General features: G+C 41.8%; 1 protein-coding gene across 2 annotated transcripts; it reads right to left on the minus strand.

The window, feature by feature from the left end:
- Positions 1 to 3: 3 nt before the first annotated feature.
- On the minus strand, positions 4 to 9,774 carry LOC124861666 (protein FAM171B). 2 transcript variants are annotated; one of them, XM_047355559.1, is made up of 8 exons: positions 9,132 to 9,774; positions 8,542 to 8,775; positions 7,111 to 7,203; positions 6,873 to 7,031; positions 6,633 to 6,803; positions 6,438 to 6,554; positions 5,721 to 5,844; positions 4 to 5,602 (listed from the first exon to the last, which is right to left on the minus strand). In XM_047355559.1, exons 1-8 carry the CDS (start codon positions 9,319 to 9,321, stop codon positions 4,294 to 4,296), a joined length of 2,397 nt encoding a protein of 798 aa, XP_047211515.1. In that variant the 5' UTR covers positions 9,322 to 9,774; the 3' UTR covers positions 4 to 4,293. The 2 variants fall into 2 exon arrangements, with proteins under 2 accessions (XP_047211515.1, XP_047211514.1); XM_047355558.1 differs by having other exon boundaries at positions 4 to 5,605; positions 9,132 to 9,771.
- Positions 9,775 to 14,313: the final 4,539 nt, after the last annotated feature.

The following is a 14,313-nucleotide window of genomic DNA, read 5'->3' on the forward strand; positions in this document are numbered from 1 at the left end:
TAATTAGTATGAAGTAAGTTTATTAATTTAGTGCACAAAAAATGCAATAACTACAACAACACCAACATTACGAAGGTAAAAACACAAGCGGTGTCCTTTTTGGAAGAAATTGAAGCCCATGATGCTGGATGGTTGGATACAAGAGGGAGCACACCGGAATTAGTACAGATACATTCAGATGGATCATTTAAAAACCAGAGTGGCAGTAGGTTTGTTTTGCGTAACGTTTGCACAAAGTGTTCAAAAACGACTTCTCATCTCACTGAAGAAGCTGGGAAACATTTTGTTTTCAAGCCAGGGATTGGTGAGTGAAAGTGTTTTTACGCATAAGCTACATTTCAACTTAGAATGCTCTTTGAGTACACTCCCCTAAAAAGACAACCTTAACATAAGTCACATTATTCAAACTGTCAAAAGAACAGATCGTTGGACCTTCTTTCAAGTGGAAGAAAAGAACAAGATGACACAGATGACTCACTGTCACATATCACAGAAAATGGTATTTACATATAAAAGATAACACTTTTTAGCGCAGACAATCAAGTATTAATCGTGAAATTGTGTTGCAGAAGAACTAGAATGGAAGACTAAATGTGAATAAGTTGATTTGCAAGAAAAATTCATTCATGGTGAGAATTCTCCGTTTTTGTCCCAGTTACCAACCAAAAATGTCTTTGGAGGCTCCACGTTTATGCTTTATACCCCTCAGGACATATGTACCCATGTGTGTTCAAACAGGAGGCTACTTTTTTTTTTATGTCAGACTGCTAAGATAGCTACATTTTGTTTAATCCTCTTAAATCTTTAAAGCTGCAGTTGGGAGTTCTGACAAAAACCTGGACTTAGCCTGAAAATTTGAACAAGCACACCTTACAGGTCCCTCCCCCTTACTCTCTGCTGTGCTACAGATCCTCCCCCATAGCGGAGCCTGCCGTGTGCGGCTTGCTTTCCTTCATCTGACTTCTTCTGTTTACCTGTCTTTGTTTTCTGAGCAGGTGCCACTCAGGAAATTGGCAGTTTTCTTGTTGTTTCTTCACCATATTAGTACAGCTGGCAATCGTTAACTTGAACCACGATATGCAATGTGAGAGCAGTGTTGCCAGGTGAGAAATGTAAGATTATCGTACTAGAGACATAAAATTATCGTATTTTGAGGAAAATTATCATACACTCGTCATAACCAAAATAACAAGTCTGTTGATGTGTTGAATAGCGTCTAACAGGCACTCGCAGCCTTGTGGCGTCAGTACGGAACAGATTTATCAACAGCTGCAGCCCGACAGTGCCGGGCTCTGCTTCTGCTTTTCTCTTTTCCTTTTCCTCAATCGCAGTGGTCTACTCAGCCAATCATGGCCGTTGTTCTGAGGCCAACGCATTTACGTCACTCGTAGGTTACATTTAGAAAAGCACGATTCGCTGTAATTTCCAGCATCTGTTTCCGAATCTGGACACAGATGCCTTCAGGGTTTACAAAAATCTCCGACAGACTTTGGCGATAGGCTGATGACGACTGATTACAACCACACATTCACGGAATGGTCAAATTATCGTACATTTGGCCTTTTTTTAGGAATATTGATCGTACATCGTACAGAGAGCAAAATTATCGTACAAATACAATAATTATTGTACACCTGGCAACACTGGGTGAGAGCAGCATGTACCCCAGCGTAATTGACCATGCTAAGACATTCCTCCTTGCTCTGATTGGTTATTTCTGACCTGGGAGTGGTGTATTTCTGCAAATGGCAGTATGACCACTGGGAGGAGCCAGAGGAGCTTGATATATATATTTTTTTTCACAGATCATGTGTCTCAGATTATACTGTCAGAATATAGTGACAGTTTTAACAAAAATGTAAAAAATACATTGTTACAAAAGTTATCTTCTGCAGCTCTAATGATGGTGATTTAGTTAGTAGAAACCCACTGTACAGCTGAAATCCATCCCATTGGTTCTCCATGTATTTTTCCTACTATACTACTCAGCTTACACAACAGGCCAAAGGTTTGGAAGCAACTCTCTGTTTAACGCCTTTTGTAAAAAATTATTTTGAAGAAAATAGTGGCTAAGCAAGACAAACCCAAATTTCCAATAAATATAGCAAAATACATTCTAATAGGTGTCTCTTTATGTTATAATCTTGTTTATCTGGTTGCAAAGCATACCAATATATTATTTTGTGCTTCGAAACGTTTGGCCTGCCGAATAAATTTTGATGAAATTTTAAAGTGGGACACTAATAAGGATTAACAACGTCATTCTAATCAGGTTTTATCGCAGTGATTCTTGAAACTGGATTTGTGAAACTTTGTTTATTTGTAGTATTTTAACCAGTTAAGACCCGATTGAATTGTATTTAAAGCTGATCGGTCTACATTATGAATTGTGTACAGCCTCATTTTTACAAACTCCAAAAACCTGATCTTTTGGATTCCAAAAGGACGGCATGCGCCGGCTTTTCACTGGCTTTTCCTTTCATCAACCCACACCAATGACATCTGGTCGGAGTCAGACTCTCCAAGGTGTTGCAGGGATCCTTTTTGAACATTTTGTATACAGAAGTGTTGACACTTTGGGTAAAACTATCCATGGCTGAAGTGCAGTAATCCATCCTGTTTTGGTTTACTTTTCCATGACACATCTAATGTATGCTAAAGCTGATTATTGATGTCCAGTTATTGATCTAAAGCACTGCTGCACCCCTGATGTGTGTTCCGCTTCATTGACCCTAAAGTTTTCAACTGGCATTAACACTGCCAGGTATTGCTTTGCATCTACATGCAAACTCGGTTCTCCTATGGTTGATCAAAAACATAGTGGGACAACTTTAAACCATACGAGTCCATACAAAGCATACACTAAAGTGTGAAAAACACATCGGAATTCCAGCTTAAAACCATTTTGTCAAAAAGGAAGTTCAGCTCCGACGACAAAGCATTTTGAACCACTGAAATCTCTAAATCAGCAGCTCAATTTCCACACTCAAGTTGTTCTTTCTGAGACAAAGGCATACATGAAATTTCGGAAACCTCTCAAAGTTTCTTTTTCTTTTTTTTTCTTTTTTTTCCTCGGTTACTGACGTCAGAGCTATGACTTGTCTGGTTGGTCAAAACACACTTCCTGAGGCTGCCCAGCTCTCAAAGATGTCCAGTCGCATAAATCTGGCCGGCAAGACGTAAAACAGCCAGTGACAGCAGAACCATTGGCTTCCACCTTGCAACGTCCCACAAACTGGGGGACGTTGCAAGTCTGTGATCCACTCCCATTGCAGTTCAAAGGCATAACTTCCTTGAGTCAACTTCAACCCTCGTTGATATCGGTCCATTCAAATCATGCACTAACATGTGAAAAACATCAAGATCCTGGCTTAAAAGTACTAGAACGTGAGAAAAGTAGTTGAATCAGAGGACAATTAAGGAAAAAACAGTTTCCTTTCATTTTTACATTAAAGCATGTTAACCCATTAAGGTAGATCCCCTGAATACATTTAACTCAAAAATGAACAAATGTCATTTTTTTCATTACTCTCTAACTGTGGTGTAGAAATCCCAGAGTTGGAATCGTTACAATTGGCAGCACAACACTGAGTCTTCTAGCAAGACCAGGAAATAAACTAAAACATTTGGTCACCGAGTCGTCTAAAAGCTATTCTGATCTCTTAGTAGCTCTGTGGCTCCTTGTGTTCAAACACGAATGGAAACATTAATTTTCATGCAAACAAAAGCAACTGTAGTCCTAAGATATCGAATATCAGGTGTGAACATAATATGGCAGCTCTGTATGTTGGTCTGTCTCCAGTTCAGTGTTGCAGTTCTCTTGTTATGAGGCAGTATGTTCAAAATCAGGTGAGAGCACTGAGAATTAGGAAAGCTTACTGTTTAATTTATAGCAGGCATTTATGGTGATGATAGGTGCATTTGTCCATCCTGCAGATTTATCAGATTTTCAATAAATACAAGGAAACAAATTACATTTCATCATTACCAGCAGTAAGAAGGCACCCTCTGTAGTGCAAACACTGGGAATGGTTACATATTGTATTAGCTTTGAAGAATCTCGCTGGTGATCTTCAGATTTGAGGGATAAGAGAAATCAAGGTGCAGAAACTTTTTAAACAGCATCTGCATCAGGATTTAATATGACGCACTTTAGATGCTGCTGTGCATCTTCAGTTAAGCTTATGCTTTCTTTGGCAAAGTTGTAAAATCACAGGATTCAGCAACAACAATGCCTAAGTAAACACCAATTTGAGGACCTACTTCAGTCTATATGTCTAAAGCAAACGAGCTCTAACTTCTCTTGGTCAAAGGTCTTCCCTCCCGGACATGCTTGGTACTCCTCTTTTCCGCCTTCCCTCTTTCCCTCACCTTCCTAAGTCGTCGAGGTGGGGGTGTACCTCTCGACTCGCTGTCCTCTTGAGCACTGGATGTATCCATTCCATCCCGCTCTTCTGGAATATTAGGAATTGCCCCACTGCTCCCATCTAGAATGTTCCTTAGGGAAGGGTCCTCTGGCGTACATGTAGCAGTGGTGCCACTCTCACTGCTGCTTAGGTCCTGCTCCTCACCGTACCGGCCACCTCTGCCGTGATGCGGCAGTGAGGAACCCCTCATCAACGGCCTTTCGCGTTCTATGTCGCGGATGCTCTGCTGGGGCTCGTTCATGTCTACGCCAGAGTCTAGGCTGGTATCGTTGCTACTTGGTGGCCGGTGGCGGCTCTGGAGCTCAATGATGGAGTGGCGAACCTGGGCAGCCGGTTTTCCGTCCAGAGACACAAACCAAGCCCTGGGGTGAGCTGATGATGACTTGCCACGAGTCAACTCTAGTAAGGTGCGCTCAGAAATCCCCTGCAGCTCGCTGCTGTGGCCACTACTAAAGGCCTCCATACCAGCCGCTTCGTTGAGAGTCCCTGGCACAGACACAGAGGACTCGAGGAGGTTAGTGTAGCGTCCCCAGACACCAGCGTTAGGACCTTGTCCTGGTGGGGGAGTCTCTAAAGGCTGAGGCTCGTCTTGATTGGTCTGCTGTGGACTGCTACCAACTTGAGAGTGCACTTTGGGTAGCGTCTGGGTATAGCTGTCTTTACTTGCAGGCTCAGAATGAGCGTCATACTCAACTCCATTCCTGGGAAAAGTGGCAGCCTTGCAGCCTGGTAGCTGCTGCTCCTGAACACCGAACAGCTCTGGAGCCTGAATAATTGCTACCGGCTGGTTATAAATGTGAACCAGCTTATCATGAAAAAAGTCGTCAGAGTTCATATTGGCCCGATTTTGCTCCGCTTTCTCACGTATCCGAGCCACCTCCTCGCTGTTGATGTAGTGTGGCGGAGGCTGAGTCCCCTTCATTCGATCTGAAGCAATATTATCATAAGGAGGAGCTGCAGTCAGACTGCCTGGATCCTCCACATAAATGTTGTAGTTGGCTTTGTGTCTGGGTGTGGATGATGGTTCACACTGGACACTGCAGGAGGCAAGGCTGTTGTCGCCAGATCGGAGAAGCAAACCCTCCTCCATGTGAGTGGAAGTCGTTTGGTCTTTTTTTACCACAGTGAGTTTCGAAAATCGGGCCCTTCTCCTTCTCTTGGGTTCTCGATGGGAACTGCTGGAGGTGGAAACAGCAAAATTTGATTAGGTTATCTGGATTCTCACCAACCTTTAGATGCCTGTATATCAGTGTTTGTATGTAATATAACTGATAAGATTTGTGTTTTTCTTACCCACAATGACATAGAAGCAAGGATAGGAATCCAATCATTATGGCAAGAGTTCCTCCCAGTATTCCCACCAAAAGGTAGGTGTGGTAAGAGATGAAATCCATAGAGCTTAGATGTCCAAAATAATCTATAAGGCAAAATGTTTTCGACATGTATCAGTGTCAGATAGTGAAAAAAAGTGACTGAAAAATTGTTTACCACTTTTTTTAATCACAATTTGAAATTCAGTTTCACTAGCCACACCCAGGCAAGTAGTACCAGACCTGTAGAATCAGGTAATCAATTAAATAGAGCCTGTCTCTATTTAATGTCTGAGGTGCAAGCTCACAAATACATTTGAACACCAAAGTAGCATCAATAACCCAGATGAAACAGACTTTCTTTGTGCTTTTTTTTTTTCTTCTTAGTCAGTGCAATACTGCCTCTGAAATAATCTGTTGCAACTGCATGATGTTGTTTGGTCTGGTCTAAAGTTATTAAATTGCCCTTAAACCAGATATTAGATCTAGGGGCAGTTACTTTTTCCACATAGGGCCAGGTTGGTATTGATAGCATTTTCTTTAGAAAATTACATCCTTATTTGAAAGTAGTTTTTGTATTAATTCAGGTTTTTTTATTTAAGAGTGACAAAAAATCAAAACCAAATCCATAAGGGATAAAACACATTTTCACTGCATTGTTATGTGATGTGATGTGATGTACAGATGTTAGATAAGGTACCTTTTGCTGAAGGATGGGGGGCAGCGATCCAGTAGCCCAGATGGGATGCTGTGTACATCCAAACCAGCTCGTCACCGATTTCTTTAACTATTCCCAGACCATGATTCTCCCAGGCACCTTTAGATAGCATCAGCTCATGTAGTTAAACTTACTTTACTCATGTATTCTGATATACTTAAGGAGTTTTATTCCTACCAGTTTTCATGTTGAAGACCCAGGCAGGTACTGTATTCGAGGCCTTCACGTGAGCGTTGTGTCCCAGTGGCAGGCTGATTTGGATGGGTCCTCGGACCTGGAGCTCCTCACCACCAGAGTACAACTGAACGCTGATGGCTGCAACCGCCTTCAGCTCGATGCTTCTTAGCACTGAAAAGATTTCCTGAGAATGTAAACTTATAATGTTCAGACAAACCTTAGTGAACAAAAAAGACTAACCTGATTTATTGCTGATAACGCCTGGGGTGCAGTTGGTGCAGTCCTTCGCCAGGTGGTGCTGTGGCACAGTCAGGTATGCCATCAATGAAGTGATGTTGCTTTTATCAGGAACAGTAAGGAGGTTCTTGGGGAACTTGACCTTTGGTTGGGAGGAGCTGTCTGTGTAAATATGAAGAGTAATTATTTTTGAATAAGTGTCCTTATGGAAATATGATCCCTAAGATGAGTATGAACCTACCAGGTAGCTTCCTGGTGATGAGTACTGAGTCTTCAAACAGCCAGATGTTTCCCTGACTGTGAGGGAGCAGCAGCAAAGTCACAGCGGAGAAAACTGCAATAAAAACAGAGAATGTCATCGTTATAGAACACATAAATGTAGTTATAGAAAAAATAAAATATTAAAAAACAGTCCTGCACAATCTATTGCAGTGCCTTGCGAATGTTTTCATACCCCCTGAAATTGTACATTATTAATAATAATAATACATGGTTTTCACACACCTTTTGCTGCATTTACAGTTGTGAGCCTTTGGTTGTATGCCTCTAGCAACTTTGAAACATTTATAGATTCTGAGTCATTCTATTTATGCTGAGATTCAGTTACACACCGTGTCTCTATTAATTACTTGACTTCTGAAGGAAATCAGTTGTGCTACGTTTTATAAAGACTTGTCAGAAAAAAGGGGGCTGAATACAATCGATCATTCAGGAGGTTCCAAAAGAATCCAGAACAGCATCTACATCACTAAAGACAACAAAAATATAATCCGTGGGAGAGTTCCAAGGCCTAAACCACTGCAGACCAGAATTCACACAAAGGCCTACCGATAATCCACAAAACGTTTGATAAAAATATCTTGTGGATTCATGAGACAAAAGTAAAAATTTTTGGAAGGTGCGCATTCAATTACATCTGGTGTAAAACAAACCCAAAAAGAACATCACACCCAGTATAAAGCACGGTGGTACTGTGATGGTCTGGGCCAGATTGGATTGCATTAGGAAGCCAAATAATGTTTCATATTACTGTATGCAATACATTGTGTTGGTTAATTGCATAAATAAAACCCCAATCAAACACAAGTTTGTGTAGTAATATGACAAATTGGGCTATGTCTACATTTCCAGGGCGCTGCACAGGACTGAAGATACAAAGAGCCTAAAGGTATTTTTTGGACAACATGTAATTCTGTAAATTAACCACTAGATGGTTTCATTCTCGGGTCTCTTGTTAGGACTCCCCAGACTGTCTCACCAGCACAAATGGGAGGTGTCTGAAAAACAAAACCCACAAAACACCTGCTCCATCCTTCATATAAACCTCCACCTCCCTGCTGCGTCTTTGCCAAATTCATACCCACTGGGAGAACCAGGACAATAGACAGAGAGGCCCCCTTTGTTACAGCCACATCAGGAGCCCCCAGCCCCCCTCTTCTGGGCAGGACAATGATGGTCCGGTGACACATAGACTGAGTCATTAAAACAGGCAGCAAGCAAACCTCAGAGACAACTAGTGTGTTGTTGCAGACACTTTATTAATATATAATGCTCATGAATAATGCAGATCTGAGTGAGAGGGAGGGTTCTGCTGACTTTACTGTAAATAAAGATCTGCAAATAAACACTGAACCCATGAGATGCTCCTAAAGGTACCATTTGTTTCACTCACTTGGTCTCTTGGCGGTGCTCCAGGGCATGGGGGTGGGCACATATCCCTCTTTATTGCCCAGCAGGGTCAAACTAACACCTGGGTTGTATGGCACCCAGAGCAGGACCAGCCCATCCTCCCCCGTCTGGGCTGAACTCTTCAAGGTGTGGTTCAGGTAGACGTTCACTGAGGCGCCTGCCAGTGGCCGACGAGTCACCAGGTCTCTCACGAGCACCTTTAGAGAAAACTGGGCCTCTGAGGAGAAAGCAAGAAGGAAGAGCTCAGATCTTCACGTGTTTCCATAAAAAAGTGACGAGGCAAGCACAGCTGAGCCCCTGGGGGCATGGAAAATTACACCAAAACAGGGTGAGAACAGTAGATTCAGGAACTTCACCTCTAATCTAAGAGGTCCGTATTAATACTGAGACAAAAGGTTATCAGCTCTGCATTTATAATGAGAGAACTGATTGGATCATTATTTATGAATGCAAACACCAGAACTGACAACCTACTGTCTTCCAACAGATGGAGAACAAAAACACTACATAACCTAAACATGTTTATTATATTTATCATCTGCAGAACATCAGGGTAAGGTCTAGATTGTTTACCCGTAGCCTGAGCTGAGGTGCCTCCCAGAGCGACTGGGAGGCCATTGTCCCCGTACGAAGAAGGGGATGAGGACAGGCCTCCGCCCTCCTGCGCTGCCGCTCTCACCGGCCCATCCAGGCAGCAGATCAGCAGCGATGACGGCAGAAAGAGGAGCAGCATCGGTGGCAGGTAGCGATCAGCGGCGGGCATGACGGCAGGGCGGCGGGGATCAAAGACATAACGAGGCAGGCGCGAGAGAAGAGCGCGAGGATCAGGAGAACGAGGTCCGGCGGTGTTTGTGCGCGTCACGCGGGCCGCGGATGGAGGGAAAGAAGCGCGTGAAGAAAGGATGCGCTGGTGCTGAGGCTGGGCGTATGTTCGAAGATCGTCTGTGTTAACAAGATGCCCCACTCACTGATTGAAGAACAAAAATTCAGTTCGGTTTAAAAGCTTTCAAATATGTTCAAACTAACACGAATGTACAAAATTTGTTTCAAATTTGTTTGAAGGAATTGTAATGAATACACGGGTAGAAAAGCTTCAACATATTTATTTATTTAAAGTAGCTGGTGAAATATATGAAGACATGAGATATGTATTTTATTGTTGATCTACGTGTAAAACATAATCTTCCAAAATCCCACATCTTCTTGCACTAACGACATTAAATGTTCCTTTCCTAAACCTTTTTCTTATTTTCTTTCTTCAGGTATTCTATCTTTCTTTTTTATTATCGTTTTTTTTTAATCTTTTTTAAAACTTTTACTTTTCACCATAGTTAACTCAATAATAACTATTGTGCTTATGTTTTTATGTTTTTATTTTTTCCTTATTTTTTTCCCGTTTTAGTGTGATATTTTACCTCCGTTGGTTCCATAATAAATACAAAGTTTATGTTTCAAATATGTTTATTACCACTAATTGTACTGCGTAAGGCAACTGGGGGTGGTGAAGTAGCCTACTTGATGATGGGCAAAGCTTTATATTTTTTATGAAGCTGAGAGATTTTCACTTATGTCAATAAATACCAGAAAAAAACTGTGGAAAAACTTACAGTTGGGCCTGCTGTGTGATGTGAAAACACATTTAGAGTGACGTGTCTTTGAGTACACAAGATCTTTGATAAGATAGAAGACGAAGCAGTTAAATGCTTCAGAGTTGTTACAGAGGCAAACAATTACATAAAACTATTCGGAATATATACAACAGGAAAGGATCCAGATTATTCATGTGCAACAGTGGTGTTGGTTAACAACTACATTTATCTAATGGATTTGATTAAACTTAATTGTTTATTCGACTTGTTTGTATTTTATTGGTAATTCTAACCTCAAAACAAGAATATCAAATAACAAAAGTCACTAACAAACACCCCACATTATTGGACGTTTAATCTCTCTTCCCTTTAAATTCAATTCAATTCAAAAATACTTTATTCAACTCAAAGGGAAATGTTGTAGCTCATATTATGCAGGTTTCTTCAAAGAACCAGTATAGATTTTGATGGCAGTGGGCAGGAAGGATCTCCTGTAGCGGTCTGTCTGACAGCAAATCTGAAGAAGAAGCCGCTGACTGAAGACACTCTGTTGTTGTACAACAGTCCCATGAAGAAGATGCCCAGGGTTCTCAATAATGTCCTTCATTTTATAAAGAATAAATATGCTTGGAACTTCCGGTTTGCCAGTCTGGCTTTTTGCTTGGGTGGATGAGAAAACATCAAGGGGTCAATCAATGAGTTTGAATGTATATTAATTTCAACCGGGAGAGGAAATAGTTCAGACTTCAAATTATCTTGCAATAAACTGTAATCCAGAAAATGGTAATTTATAGTCTAGTTTGTACAGGCAGATACAGTACAGTGCAAACTTTAAATTGTTAGAGGAAATTCATAAAGAACAGTTTTGATTCTTAGATTATTAGTCTGCTTCTTTATGTTATCTTCTTTATTTTCCTTTTGGAATATTCAGCCTGGATGATATGATTACTCATAGAAATATGCAGGCCGGTGAAAGTCCATTTCTTCAGCCACCACGTTGAACCCTTGACTTGTATGAAGAGGAGCCCCTTTTTGAGACACTTACAGTCTTCATCGAGGGTGTTGGTCTGTAAATTAAGGTCTGTCACAAGCCTTGAAGCAACCAAATCATGTAGTACAACACTCACAAAAAGTTGGGGATATTTGGCTTTCGGGTCAAATTTATGGAAAACGTGAAAGGTTCACGCTACAGTGGTATTATATCATGAAAGTAGGGCATTTAAGTAGAAGCATGCAATGGTGATTTCCTCACCTCAAACAAATTATTGAAACAAAAGCCAATAACAGTGATGGGTATACCACAACAAGATATGTCAATGTCTTAATAACATGTCATGTACCCTTGAGCATTCAAATACCACTGGACTAAGATATCTTCTGCTGTTCACAAATTGACTTACAGGTCCTTCTCAAAATATTAGCATATTGTGATAAAGTTCATTATTTTCCATAATGTCATGATGAAAATTTAACATTTATATATTTTAGATTCATTGCACACTAACTGAAATATTTCAGGTCTTTTATTGTCTTAATACGGATGATTTTGGCATACAGCTCATGAAAACCCAAAATTCCTATCTCACAAAATTAGCATATTTCATCCGACCAATAAAAGAAAAATGTTTTTAATACAAAAAACGTCAACCTTCAAATAATCATGTACAGTTATGCACTCAATACTTGGTCGGGAATCCTTTGGCAGAAATGACTGCTTCAATGCGGCGTGTCATGGAGGCAATCAGCCTGTGGCACTGCTGAGGTCTTATGGAGGCCCAGGATGCTTCGATAGCGGCCTTTAGCTCATCCAGAGTGTTGGGTCTTGAGTCTCTCAACGTTCTCTTCACAATATCCCACAGATTCTCTATGGGGTTCAGGTCAGGAGAGTTGGCAGGCCAATTGAGCACAGTGATACCATGGTCAGTAAACCATTTACCAGTGGTTTTGGCACTGTGAGCAGGTGCCAGGTCGTGCTGAAAAATGAAATCTTCATCTCCATAAAGCTTTTCAGCAGATGGAAGCATGAAGTGCTCCAAAATCTCCTGATAGCTAGCTGCATTGACCCTGCCCTTGATAAAACACAGTGGACCAACACCAGCAGCTGACACGGCACCCCAGACCATCACTGACTGTGGGTACTTGACACTGGACTTCTGGCATTTTGGCATTTCCTTCTCCCCAGTCTTCCTCCAGACTCTGGCACCTTGATTTCCGAATGACATGCAGAATTTGCTTTCATCCGAAAAAGTACTTTGGACCACTGAGCAACAGTCCAGTGCTGCTTCTCTGTAGCCCAGGTCAGGCGCTTCTGCTGCTGTTTCTGGTTCAAAAGTGGCTTGACCTGGGGAATGCGGCACCTGTAGCCCATTTCCTGCACACGCCTGTGCACGGTGGCTCTGGATGTTTCTACTCCAGACTCAGTCCACTGCTTCCGCAGGTCCCCCAAGGTCTGGAATCGGCCCTTCTCCACAATCTTCCTCAGGGTCCGGTCACCTCTTCTCGTTGTGCAGCGTTTTCTGCCACACTTTTTCCTTCCCACAGACTTCCCACTGAGGTGCCTTGATACAGCACTCTGGGAACAGCCTATTCGTTCAGAAATTTCTTTCTGTGTCTTACCCTCTTGCTTGAGGGTGTCAATAGTGGCCTTCTGGACAGCAGTCAGGTCGGCAGTCTTACCCATGATTGGGGTTTTGAGTGATGAACCAGGCTGGGAGTTTTAAAGGCCTCAGGAATCTTTTGCAGGTGTTTAGAGTTAACTCGTTGATTCAGATGATTAGGTTCATAGCTCGTATAGAGACCCTTTTAATGATATGCTAATTTTGTGAGATAGGAATTTTGGGTTTTCATGAGCTGTATGCCAAAATCATCCGTATTAAGACAATAAAAGACCTGAAATATTTCCGTTAGTGTGCAATGAATCTAAAATATATGAATGTTAAATTTTCATCACGACATTATGGAAAATAATGAAATTTATCACAATATGCTAATATTTTGAGAAGGACCTGTATTGTCTGCAGAGGCACTGCATCCCACTCTTCTTGAAGGGCAGTCCTCAGGTCATTGAGGTTCTGGGGTACAGAGTTACAAGCCTATGGATGGCGACTTGTCTGATCCAATTGGTTTGCTATGTCAGGTCTGGAGAAAGTGCAGGCCACTCCATTCGAAGTACCCCAATCTCCAGCAGCCTTTCCCCAGTGATGCAACCTTGATGAGCTGAAGCATTGTCGTCCACGAAGATGAAATTAGGCCTGTGCTGCTCATGCAGGGGCACAATGTTGGAAGATTTATACATGAATTATCATTGCTTAGATTAAAAAGGTTCTTTATCCTTATGATTTACCATTAAAATACATTTTCATTTATTTAGTTTGGTGAACTTTGATAGATTCACAATTATCTTTAGTGTTTTATGAACTATTAACAGAATTGCCATCTTGTCTTAGAGTTGCATTTGGGTGGTTGCTATGCAGGCTGAGCAGGAACTTGTGTGTGGGGGAGTTCTGGGAAGAGGGCTGTTCGCACCCCAGCCGATCTTAATGTCCTTGAATGCCAGATGTAGACGTGTGTGCTGTATCAGCATCTGACCAGAACCAGTTTTATTCAGTAAGACTTGTATTTGTGAAACTGTGTGTAGCTACACCCACGATGCTGCAACAAGAGTGTTTTTTTTTCTTCCTTTCTTTAATAAAAGGCTGTGACACAGGGCAGCTCCTCTGAGAGAATGAACTGTTTCTCCCTGGTCAGCCAAAGATAACTTTGACTCGCTTGTGTCTTCGTTCATACGTTCGCTGAGTTTATCAGTGTGTCTAACTCAGACACACAATGACTGGATTAATGATCCAGTTCTGTAGGTGACTAGACACACCTGTCCACACTGTAACACCACCACCACCGATGTCTCGTCTGGTGACAACAGTGACTGATGCATGACGCTCTCCTTGACATCTCCAACATCGTTGGCGGCCATCATTTCTCCTTCACGTGAATCTACTCCCATCAGAGAACAGTACCGAGACCCACTGGTCTTTTGTCCAGCGTAAATGCTCCATACAAGACAATGATGCCTGTGTCTGGTGTTGTGGTCAGGTACCCTTGTAGGTCGTCTAACATGCAGACCAAGCTGAGGTATAGGGTTTAAAATGGTCTGACGTGACACTTGGGTG

This window comes from Girardinichthys multiradiatus, chromosome 24, assembly GCF_021462225.1.
Source record: "Girardinichthys multiradiatus isolate DD_20200921_A chromosome 24, DD_fGirMul_XY1, whole genome shotgun sequence".
Taxonomy (NCBI): Eukaryota; Metazoa; Chordata; class Actinopteri; order Cyprinodontiformes; family Goodeidae; genus Girardinichthys; species Girardinichthys multiradiatus.